General features: G+C 35.4%; 1 protein-coding gene across 1 annotated transcript; it reads right to left on the bottom strand.

Annotated features, from left to right (window-relative positions):
• Positions 1-237: 237 nt before the first annotated feature.
• On the bottom strand, positions 238-11,676 carry LOC139135921 (plexin-B-like). Its single transcript, XM_070703698.1, has 13 exons — positions 11,535-11,676; positions 11,031-11,124; positions 8,018-8,205; positions 6,974-7,122; positions 6,491-6,608; positions 6,245-6,381; positions 5,751-5,933; positions 4,050-4,140; positions 3,448-3,696; positions 3,014-3,190; positions 2,220-2,435; positions 571-1,054; positions 238-508 (listed from the first exon to the last, which is right to left on the bottom strand). Exons 2-11 carry the CDS (start codon positions 11,095-11,097, stop codon positions 2,241-2,243), a joined length of 1,554 nt encoding a protein of 517 aa, XP_070559799.1. The 5' UTR covers positions 11,098-11,124; positions 11,535-11,676; the 3' UTR covers positions 238-508; positions 571-1,054; positions 2,220-2,240.
• Positions 11,677-11,994: the final 318 nt, after the last annotated feature.

Below are 11,994 nucleotides of genomic sequence, written 5' to 3'. Positions count from 1 at the left end.
TGTCGGCATGATTCATAAGTTGGACAGAGCGTTTGGCCGCTGTCCGTCACGCACGAGCACTATTATGCTTATTTCGAAATAATAAATTGACTTTGAAAATAGAAAAAAGAAATAGGGTATATATAAATGTGCAATGCATTTTAAATAGCTTACCAAAAAAATCAACAAAAAAAAATCTATTTTCAAATCCCTTATATCTTATTGTAGTTAACAGGTTAGATTGACGATCAGTCGGAATAATAATGATAATTACATTTTTATGTGAATTAAATATTGACAATACGAGATCATCATTTTGTACACATTCTTACTTCAAAAAATACACAATTTTGAAATTTTAGAAATTTACGATTTCTTGACTAAGTTCTTGAGTATTAGTATTCAATCATAATGACAATTTCAGGCTTATGATTCTCATAACAAAATAATCTAATTATCATGCTTCAGTTCTCGTAATTACGAGTTTTTGATCTTGTTATTACGAGTTTTGATTCCCGTAATAACGAGTCTTTAATTTAGTAATTACAAGATGAAATTTTCGTAATACCGAGTTTTAGTTCTCGTAATTACGGGTTTTAACACTCGTAACTAAGAGTTTGAAATTCTCTTAATGACGAACTTCAATCTCGTGATTACGAGTTTCAAATTCTCGTAGAGACGGGATTTAGATTCTCGTAATTCGAGTTTTTAATTTCGTAATTATTTGTCTTCATTCTGGGAATCTACTCTAATGATGGCGTACTGAAATAATTTTGTTACATTGCATTTGCCTTGATCTACATTCTAAGAATACTTGGTCAGTCTAGCGGCATAATATGGCATGACCGTTTACAGGCAAATGTTGCAATAGCATATATTTGTAAGCTTCAACTAAACAACAATTCAGAGCCTTGATCAATACTAATAGGAAACAACATCGGCTATTGGTTTCGAATGACATCGGCGTTCTTCAACAGCAGCGTTTGTTGAATTATGTCTGTTCCAGTGTTATGCACCTTTCAGCACATTTTTCGAAATCTTCATAATCCAAGTTCTGAATCACACTCCGATCAATCTGAAACATGGTGGAAAACAAGATATATAATTGCCGAAACCCGCTGACGTTGTATGCATGAAAAGCGACAAAGTATTTACTGTTGTATTTTTAAACATAAGAACGATGCACAAGAGGTGTAAACAGAAAAACGTCTTGTAAACGCGAGCATCAGGAGGGCTAATCTCAATCAGCTCGATAGTATATTCTGGAAACATCAGGCAGAATTAGTCAGCGATATGTATAATTCTCTTGCTTGCTTTTTTTTTATTAATTCCTGATATTTACATAATATATGATGACGGGGACTGATATTTTACATATATGATGACGAGGACTGATATCTTACATATGCTGACGAGGACTGATATTTTACATATATGCTGACGAGGACTGATATTTTACATATATGCTGAAGAAGACTGATATTTTACAGATATTATAACGAGGACTGATATTTTACATATATGCTGACGAAGACTGATATTATACATAACGAGGACTGATATTTTACATATATGATAACGAGGACTGATATTTTACATATGCCCCCTCTTCTGAAAAACATACGTTGTCTTTTATCACATGTCATTAACGAGAAGACAACTACATGTATGACAATCAGACACTGACAAAAGTGTGCAATACATCAAAACCCTCAGGAGCCAGCTCAAAATGCATTTCGATAAGCTGAAATATCACAAGAAAAGTAATGTCGAGAAGCAAAAGCTCGTAATTATGAGATTAAAAAAAATTATTTTCTTAAAAATGCTATTCGAATGCGCTTCCGTATGAAATATACCTATTAGTCATATACATCGGTGTTTCATGGTTTGGAGTATCTTAATATTTCAGAACTCTACCAATTTTGCTGCTTTACCCTTGAGTAATTGCTTTGGCGTACGGGCAAATTAAATGTAACCCAGTAACATTTACCACGCGATTAAACGTTAAACCTGACGCATAAAGAAGTATAGAGATATTGTGTCAAAAACTTTAAGACAGTATTATCTTGATTATTTTATGTTTAGAAAAGCTAATATCATCAGCAACATATTTCACGTTTTAAGAATGTAAAGTTGGTATTTCAAGACTTCCATCCCGCTGAGTAAAAAAATATAATGAAACTTTTATTATACCCAGTCAAAGGCCGCCTGTGCAGATGTATACAGAGTTATTTCCTTACCTGGTCCAGTCCAAATTACCATTACGTCATTTGTAGTCCGTTCGGCTTCTCCTTCAAGCTGTTTTTTCTTTGACAATAACATAAAATGACGATGACAACAATGACGAACAGCACAAAGACAGCAATTAAACCTCCGATGATCCCCCATGGTGTAGTCTGACTAGTCACATGATATTTCAGAAAACCAATGAAGAATTCTAAATTCCCAACTTCTACCTGAAAAGAAAATAATTTTTATACATACTAATAAATCTTATCTACAAATCCCGTTCATTTTGTTCTGAGCTCTGCATACAATAATAAAAATACTTGCAATAACACACAGGAAAACCGGACATCCCAGGCTGTTATTCTCTTGTAATTGACTCTTGGGAAAGTTAACCTGATAAAACCTCAAACTCGCAATTTCTTTGGGTTTTTTTTGACATTCATTGGATGTCTTTTACTGTTCATCGAATTCGCCGATTATTTAGAATATAAATACATATTTGTTCGTCATTTAAGACTAAGTTTTAAGCAGCCCAGAATGAATGATTAATCTACGCAAGCGAGGGAAATCTTGCCTACACAGTCAAATAAAGAGTTTTTTGGAGTCATTAAATTACTACCTCACAAGTCGATATTGGATAAACTGTTCTTCTCACTACAGAATGTAACAAATTCCTGTGATCGCCCTTATTTGAAACACAGTGTAAGCTTCTTTTCCACTCTCGGCTCAGTACAGAGATAAACCAACCAATATCGTTAAAATCTCAGTGAATTGCTGTTTTTATTAATATGATGTCCTGACTTACTATTACAATTGGAAGGCCGTTCTCAGTTGGACTTCCACTTTTGTTTACACCCATCGGTTCATCGTCAGGCGGGATACAGTTTAGTTGGACAGACGACAAACTGACGACCCTGCATTCTTCTTGTCCAATAGTAACTATTACTTCACTTTCAGTACTGGCTAAATTTAAGTTTTTACCCTGCAAAGGAAGAAAATGCAAGCCTGGTCATACTGTTAAAGTGCAATTATTAAGCTGAACAACAGTAACAATGACAATGTCGTATAATACAATAACCAATAATTTTATGATTTTCTATGGAAACCATTTGTACAGATCGGATGGCATGCCACTGTTATATACTCATATACTTGTTTCATTTTATCATTGTGTTGAAAATTCACAGTCACTTTGCTTTTTAGTAATATGTATTCGCATTCGCTTAAATTTCAAAATACCTGAACAACCAACTGTCCTCCTTGATGTTCCCTGATATTTCCTTCTTCTGTAAACGGGTAATATTCTGGATCGACAACGATTTCAAAATCAAGATCAAGTTGTCTAACTTCTTCCACAGCGTCCATTATAAACCCCACAGTAACCTCGTTATCATCTTTGTTCTGATTATTCCGCAATGACATTGAAATGTCGACGGGCGGTGTGATGCATTCCATTTTGCTGAATGAGTGAACTTCACATGGCTTTTCCTATATAGAATTATCAATACAAATGTTTCGTAGGACATTATTAGCTTCTTTTTCAATGTGCTGGTTCGTCAAGTTCCACAACACTTCCGGATTTTGTAAAAGTAATAGTGTTTGCAGAAGGAAAATAACGATATGGTTTGTCAATAATGGTCAAAGGGCACATTCGTCGTTTGAAAAATAAGAATAAAACGTCCTATAATGTTGTACATGTAAAGTTGACCATTATATCATCCTTTGTGATCATCCACCCAGTCTAGTGATATGTGTCGTCCGCCAAATTATCAACACTGTTTAGGTAATAATCCATGTGTTAAGCTATAAAATAATTTAGTGGAGTGTTGATCGTCACTTACCGATAAAAACGGTCTCCCAAATGTGATCAACATTTTTGGCTGCCGTATTGATGTGAAATACGTACCGGTGACGTTTATTTGGCGACCACCACTGCAATAAATTGATTTATAAAAAAAACCCAAAAAGACATTTGAATAAATAGAAAATGGTCGAACTCTGAGTCACATTGTAGGCTAGAGGTCTTTATTTATTTACTAAATTTTACGTTGTGAAATAGGAGTCAATGCATTATTACCGGCAAGGCTTTCTACTTTCGATACATAATGATGTACCTTTGTACTTTATTCGTTTACTTATTTATCTGTATGGAGGCTATAACATACAAACGTTAAACACGTTTATTTGGCTAGTACCGTAAAACAAAGCAAACAAAAAAAATGTCAGATTATAAAGATCTGTTCACTTGAAAGTAAAACATAATAATAATAAATAATAATAATAATAATTTATTTATAAAGCGTCAGTATCCACAAAAATTGTGATCAAGGACGCTGAAAAATAAAAAATACATTACAAAAAATATTAAAAAGCAAAGTTACACCACAAAAAGTTGTTAAAAATAGTTAAAAAGCAGTTTTAAAAAGTAAAGTTTTCACGTTTGATTTAAAAACAGATAGGTTTGGTGACTGGCGGATGCTAAACGGGAGATTATTCCAGAGAATATGAGCTGCAACACTAAAAGCACGATCACCATAGCTCTTAGTACGTGATCGAACAGGACAAAGTTTAAACTGATCAGCTGACCTCAAGTTGCGATTTGGAACATATAATGTGGTCATATCAGAAAGATAAATTGGTCTAAGCCTATGAATGGATTTAAAAATAAGAACTAAAATCTTAAAAAACAATGCGTTCTGAAACAGGTAACCAATGCAACTGATACAAAATTGGAGTGATGTGAGAGGTGGCTTTGGAACGAGTTACAATTCTGGCGGCAATATTTTGAATCTGTTGAATACGGCTGATTTGGTACTTAGGGAGCCCCAGTAAAAGTGAATTACACGAATCTATTCGTGATGTAATAAATGCATGAACCAATTGCTCTGTAGCGGGTTGAGATAAATATTACGGACATACACAAAGTTACAACATACACAAAGTTACAATAGAAAAAAACAAAAGAAACGACTTCTCATGTCACGTCACACACAATCCAGTATTATCTCTTTGCAAATTGATCACATGAGAAATGCATACAAGGTGCTACCCTGCAGCTGCTGAGTAACTTCCTCATGTGTGTATGGTAAACGAATTAATTTCATTGATTTCGCACCGAAAGAAGTTATGTTGAAATACAATGCCACGCTAAAATCTGATGGGGAGGTATTTATAGAAACTGAAAAATTCAAAAACAACCCTTTGCACGTGTACTGTATGAAAGTCATGAAACATAGACATGCCATAGTCCCAGTTACGTAATATACCAACGCTATGTAAGCCTCCATTGACACGCAAATGTCTAATCTAACGTTTTCAAATGGATTCAATCCTTTTGAGCCGTATGAAGTAAAATTAACGATATTGTAATAAATTAAAAAACCGAAACAAATCATAATGACCAAATCATGTATTGAGAAATACCTTTCGTAATGTTTGTCACTGATTTCAACACGACGAGACAAACATGATTGTTGACATAGCGTAAGCTTTGACCTAGCGGCGTAATTTTGCCATCAATGGATAAAATGAAAGCCTCTCACCTTATCATACTTGCAGAAGGATTGATATCTGTCACAGTTGGGTCTTCTGTAAACTCAAATTTCTTGCCTTCAGGTGCCTGCCGTTCAGAGCCATCAAAATACATCGACAGTTCAGCAGTAGCTGTGACGTTTGTACTCGTTGTGTTGCAAAACACTAGCGTTTCGTTGAATATATCTTCCATCCTGAAATTGAAAAACTTTATTATTACATCAAAAGGGCGAGAATCCCTGGTTTATCAATCCAGATAAATTGCAGATGTCTAGGTAAATATAGAATCCCTCTTACAGAGCCCGGAGCTTTTATTCTGATCAGGAGTGGACTAAATTAAGCAGTAAGCGAGAAGGAATAGGAGACCTACAGGAAACAGTACACCCCTGTTCTTTGCAGTAAATGCTTTTATGCTACATAGATATCGTATTTTACTTCATCGTTTGTCAGTTAACATGTGTTACACGTTATGCTCTCAAATAAAATTGCTTCAAATCTATCTTACCTATCTATAAGGCAAGATGATCCGCTGAAATATGCTTCAATGATTCTACCAGCATTGACGTATTCTCCATGTAGAGCCACAATTGTGCCACCAGACTTTGGACCAAGACTTGGAGAGAAGTTAAGTACACTTGGGTTCTAATAAAGACATTTTATAAAGAACGTTTAAATTTCCTCAAATGAGAAGTCGTTGTAGAGAAAAGGCGGAGAACAAAATGAACAGCAACAGACGCAAATGTTTACATACCCTGTACGTAAACTGATTGTTATTATATGCCTCCACTGGGTCGCCATTGTTAGCGATAACCGTCACTACAACATCACCAGTACTGTCGGCTGCAGACGCACTGGTTTTACATTCAAGTCTGTGCGATGAAAAAAAAAACTTGATTTTTTTTGCAAAAGGCAATGACTCCTAAATCAAAATCTATTCGGCTTAAATAATCATTACATAACATACTTGTCTTTTCAAATAGAAATTTGCTTTGCATTTAGAAGATGATTTGGATATGATGAAATTGTGCATAACTTTACGTAACCAGTCGTTCTTTCTTAGGTCGCACACCCACAGACAGCTGTAAGCATTATCATGCGTGTGATCATGATTTTATTCAAGGTTTCTCCAGTCGGTGTGCATTCCAAATATAAATTTGACGCGAATTCTAAGACTTGTTTTTGACTTTGTAGTTGTATCTGTTTGGAAACGTTAAGCAATTCGCAAGACTCTTACTTTTTTGACACACTGTATCTGTCTGATAAATGCTCACAAGGTAAATTGGCCACCGTTACATTGACTATGTCCGATGCTTGTTTTCCCAAGTCTGTACCTTGAATGATAATGTCTGTATTCCCTTCGATCGGGCCAGTCAAAGGCCAAACCTGTTGAGAGTATATTGTTACTTGTAATTTTGTAAAGAAACATGTCATCATTGTATTATGATAAAGAAGCATAATTTAGTAATTATTCAGAGGACTCGTACATAAAAACCTATATTACTAGCTATCTTAGCGTGAAAAGCAACTATCAAATCAGAAGATTTAGGAATTTTTCTCTAGGATTTCTCTACGATTTGAACACGGAATCTACGGTACCCCTATTCAGAAGTTTGGACAAGGGCATTTTTGTGTTGAGTAAAAATCAAAAATGATTTCCTTTACACATAGAATCAACTTCAATAATTTTGGCAAATACAAGAAAGCGGGACTTGATTTTCTCCTTAATTACATTCTATTCTGCATTCAATTATTTGGGTTCCGGTAAAGTTTAAGGTGGTACGCGCCTTGAAAGTTATGGAATCCAACTTTTGATCAAGATTTTCTCCAGGCAACTTTTAGGCTCTCTCTTTCAAAATCACGCATGAAAATGTTGGGTGACCGTGCAAATGTTGGTACCGGAAAAACAAATTACATCACTGATATTCGAAATTCCAAATGACTACCATCCCTGTGTCCACGGCGGAAAATTCCAATTTAGTTTTCGCAAAACTAATGTGCTGAAAATTTGAGTTACTCCAAGAGATTCGAAATGAGCCCCTAAAATGGTAGAGCTGAAAGCTGTTGTAAAAATTTGAGAGTCCGAATATGTGTTGCAGAGGCGCATTCCAACTTTAATCGAACTCCTCTTTAGCACGTCTTTATATAATACGCAAATGTTGAATACACTACATCCTCATAAAAAATCCTGAATATATCCCCGTCTAAGAATCCATTTGGTATAGTTGAAACAGGACATACCTGAAAGGAAACTATGACATTTTGGTAACAATTCACATACCTGTGTAATTGATGGTGGATCACAGTTATTCGGTGTATCGAAACCCCACCAATCGGTCTCACAATGTTCTTCAATTTCACATGTCTTGCTTCGTCCACACCAACCACAATTCAGCGGTAGCCTCGTGGTTATATCCGACAAACATTCACTGCAGTCTCGGCGATTTATTGAACAGTCATACAGCGTCACTGGTTAAGTACAAAAGTAATTTTAACGTAGTAGGCAAGTTCATCTGAACAACGTTAGAACATTGAAAACATATCCGATTGCTGTTGTCACCATATAATTAAACAAGTGATAACGTAATTGGGATTATTCTATGCTAACAATATGACATTAAACTGGTCCAATAATCATTTCCATTCAAGGTAATATATTACCAGGTCCATGGGACAATTGTTATTTACAAATTTAAGTAGGACCATCCTGAACCACTGATAATAAGTGGTGGTACCAGGTGTCCGGAATGGGTAAGCGTACCCTGCTAGCATGCTACACCCGTCAGGATTGGTCCCAAAATTGTCTAAATATTGTATGAAAAGATACAGGATATGAATCACTGTAATAAGTCAAAGCCGGGAATGCTGTCGTTAATCATTTGTGTGACCGAGGTGTCATATTTGGCCACAATGTCGTCATATCGACCGTAGAACTTTTTGAAAGTCCTAACGAGTCTTTTTGTTGTGTATCCTTGTCTCAGTAATTTTGATGCCAATGAGCTGTGTCTCAGTTGAAAATCAGTGTAGGAATCACAAGCCCTACAATACCTGAGAAGTTGAGACACGTACACACCATAAGCAGGTGCAGATGGAATATTACTTGACAAGTGGGGATAATTTATGATTTCAAAATCGAAATCATCCCTTTTGTCATACAGCTTAGTGTGTAGCCCATTAGTACCCAATTGTAGGAACAGATCAAGATATGAAGCTGAGTTCTTACCCTCAGTTGTTTCTTTGATTTCCAACTCATCAGGGTAAATATGATGTAAGTAATTTGATATGTCTGGATTGTCTAGACTAATCAGATCATCGATATATCTGTGCGTGTTGTTAAAACGCCTTGCAAGTTTTTTAGACCCTGCTTTGTAGAGAGACTGAAGGAACTCTGCTTCATATGAATACAGAAATAAGTCTGCAAGAAGGGGTGCACAATTTGTACCCATTGGTATGCCGATAGATTGTTGAAATGTCATACCACCAAACTTAACAAATATGTTGTCGATTAAGAAATTAAGCATTTTAATAATTTCTTCATCTGTGTATTTGTGCTTGGCATCCATGTTGTTACTGAAATAACCTGTCCTATGTTTGATGGTAATGTATTGGTACCTTCTACTGCCATTTTTATGCAGGAAAGCTTGTTTCACAAGAGATGACAGCCTTGTTTTAAGTTTATTGTGGGGAATTGTGGTGTATAATGTGGAAAAGTCAAATGTTCGGATTGAGCTGAACTTGTTCTTCTTGACTTTTAAATCAAGCAACAATTCCTTCGAATTTTTTAGTATCCACATTTGATTCAACCCACTTGTTTCATACACTTTGTCACAGTATCGAAAAAGACCATCTTTGATGGTTGTTAAAATTATAGTCAATAATTGTGACAGATATTTGGTAGTGCAATTGCTTGATCCTGCAATAAAACGTTGTTTGTAAGGGTTCTTGTGCAGTTTAGGTATCCAATACAACATAGGCAGTTTTTTGTCCTTCTCTTTCAAAGGAATGCCAAATTCATTGAGCACAGATGAATGGTTTGCAAAAATGTCTTCATCAGTGAGGGAGGAAAGAGCGTAGGTGGTATTACTCTTATCTGAATGAAGGTTTAATTCATCTATTATACACTGGATATAATAATTCCTACAGACAAAGATGATGTTGTTTGAAGCTTTGTCTGCAGGAACTACAACATATTCGTTGTGTAAAGCATCGAGGCATGCTTTGACCGATGGTTATCTAACACTGAGGAAGTATTTACATCTTTACTGTGAGAACGGAAATGTGAAATACGTGATTTTAATTTATCTCTGACTTTGCTCAGCCAGTCAGAGAGGCATTCCACATCAACTTCCTCAACTGCAGCCCACTGTCTTGCATATTTTTCGGCGGCATCCATGATAATTCTGAAATTAAATTTCCAATTAATATTTTGTGGCTCTCGATATTTTGGGCTATATTGAAAGAGTTGCCGAAGTTTACTGTTGGTAATGATGGTCAGGTCACCAGTTATTATGTGACCAAGTGGTTTATAGCAAAAGGGGGATGACAAGCAATTGCAAGTTCTGCTGTTGTTTGATGGAAAGTTGAAATTTTTCAAGACATTGTTATAGTTAAAAAGTTTCCTACCAATGGTTTTTGTGTATGAGTAGGAAACTATAGGTGGTTCTTGAAATTTAAAATATGGAGGTATTTCTTCCACAACTTTCTTATCATGCAAAATATTGCTGACATTCAAAGTATTTGAATAGATCCGACTCACACGTTAGTCACTTTGCGTAGATTGCGAAATTCAAACAGTCTGCTCAATTGTTCAACCTTTCTGATTTACATAACCAAGAATTTCTATACCATTTGTTTCAGAAGAATGTTTAATTCATTGGAAGGTAAGATGTTGTTCTGACTATTTTTGACCGTATATCAATTGCGATTCTTCGTCTACTCCCGAAAGCTTATGTAATACCTGCTATTTAGCTTTTCTGTACAGCGGATTTATGTGTAGAATGCACTTGTTATTGTTAACATCGAATGCTGACAAAATTCAAAAATTGTCAAAAACAACAATGCAACCTATACATATGCAGGTTGAGTTTACAAGCTCAATATTGTGCATCTCGGCATGCATTTAGAGTAGCTGAAGAAATTTTAATTGATAGCAATAATGTTAAAACAATTATCAAGAGTTAAACCGATCGCTAAAATATCTTGGAACATTTGCATCATTGAAAGACTGTTCTTTATCTAAAGGCATCGCTCGGTCTTACGCGTCAGTCATTGAGTTAATATAACTACATGTTTACCTGTGTAACCATATAAGTCGTCGACTACATAATGGCCATTCCACTTCAGGATGAGACCAACTTGCATTTCTTGGACCAGAGAATTGTAGGTATACTATGCAGTGCGGTGTATAAAAAGCACAAATGTCAGCCACATCACTGTCCAATGAGAGTTCCAACCAAACTGAATAAAAAGCGACTCGTACCGGAACTCTAACTTACTTCGTAAAAATACATTTTCTAGGGTATTGGAGTGTTCCTCTAAGTTGAAAACATACATGTGATGTACACTGTATAATGCATCTTATACGAAAGAGATGAAGCTAATAGACGTGATGTATTCATTCTACACTTCACTTTGTTAGCGATTTTCCTTTTTTCACATGGCAGATATTCATTGTAGCACATTCCACTAAGTTTGTAAGTTAATGATTTTACAATCTGTTTGTCTCAATAGACGTAGACTCGTCGACTGATTTTCAATGATGGGTCGAACTTGCTAGTTTATCAAAGATGTTCAAATACCTCTCTTGAATTGCAAGTCACCGATGTCTCATTATTTCTGGTTGCTTCAATACTCTGGGCTTCCCTTCAACCATTAACACACATTCGTAACCTCCAAGATGCTTGAGAGTTATACAGTAAGCTTCAGTTATTTGTAAGTAAGAATCTCCCATTATCGATTTATTCATCAATCTAATTATTAACCACACGCTTCTTTAGACGTAGCTACATATATTCTTTGATCATATGACTTTTTTGTCATGATAGATAAGACGATTAGTATATGAATGTTGTGGCTAACCTAATATTCAGATGATTTTTAATCGAGTTATTAGCATGGCAACAAATATGACATAGTTGGTCGATAATTTTATTCCGATTAAATTAACGTGTAATAAACTGTTCAGATGCTTACCTTATTTTCATATAAGTTTACTGTGCTAATTTCGATCTCCATACGAAGATTGACTGGAATCAAAAC

This window comes from Ptychodera flava, chromosome 6 (genome assembly GCF_041260155.1).
Source record: "Ptychodera flava strain L36383 chromosome 6, AS_Pfla_20210202, whole genome shotgun sequence".
In the NCBI taxonomy this organism is placed as follows: Eukaryota; Metazoa; Hemichordata; class Enteropneusta; family Ptychoderidae; genus Ptychodera; species Ptychodera flava.
The sequence above is the reverse complement of the archived record's forward strand: the minus strand, read 5'-3'. Positions and strand labels throughout refer to the sequence as shown.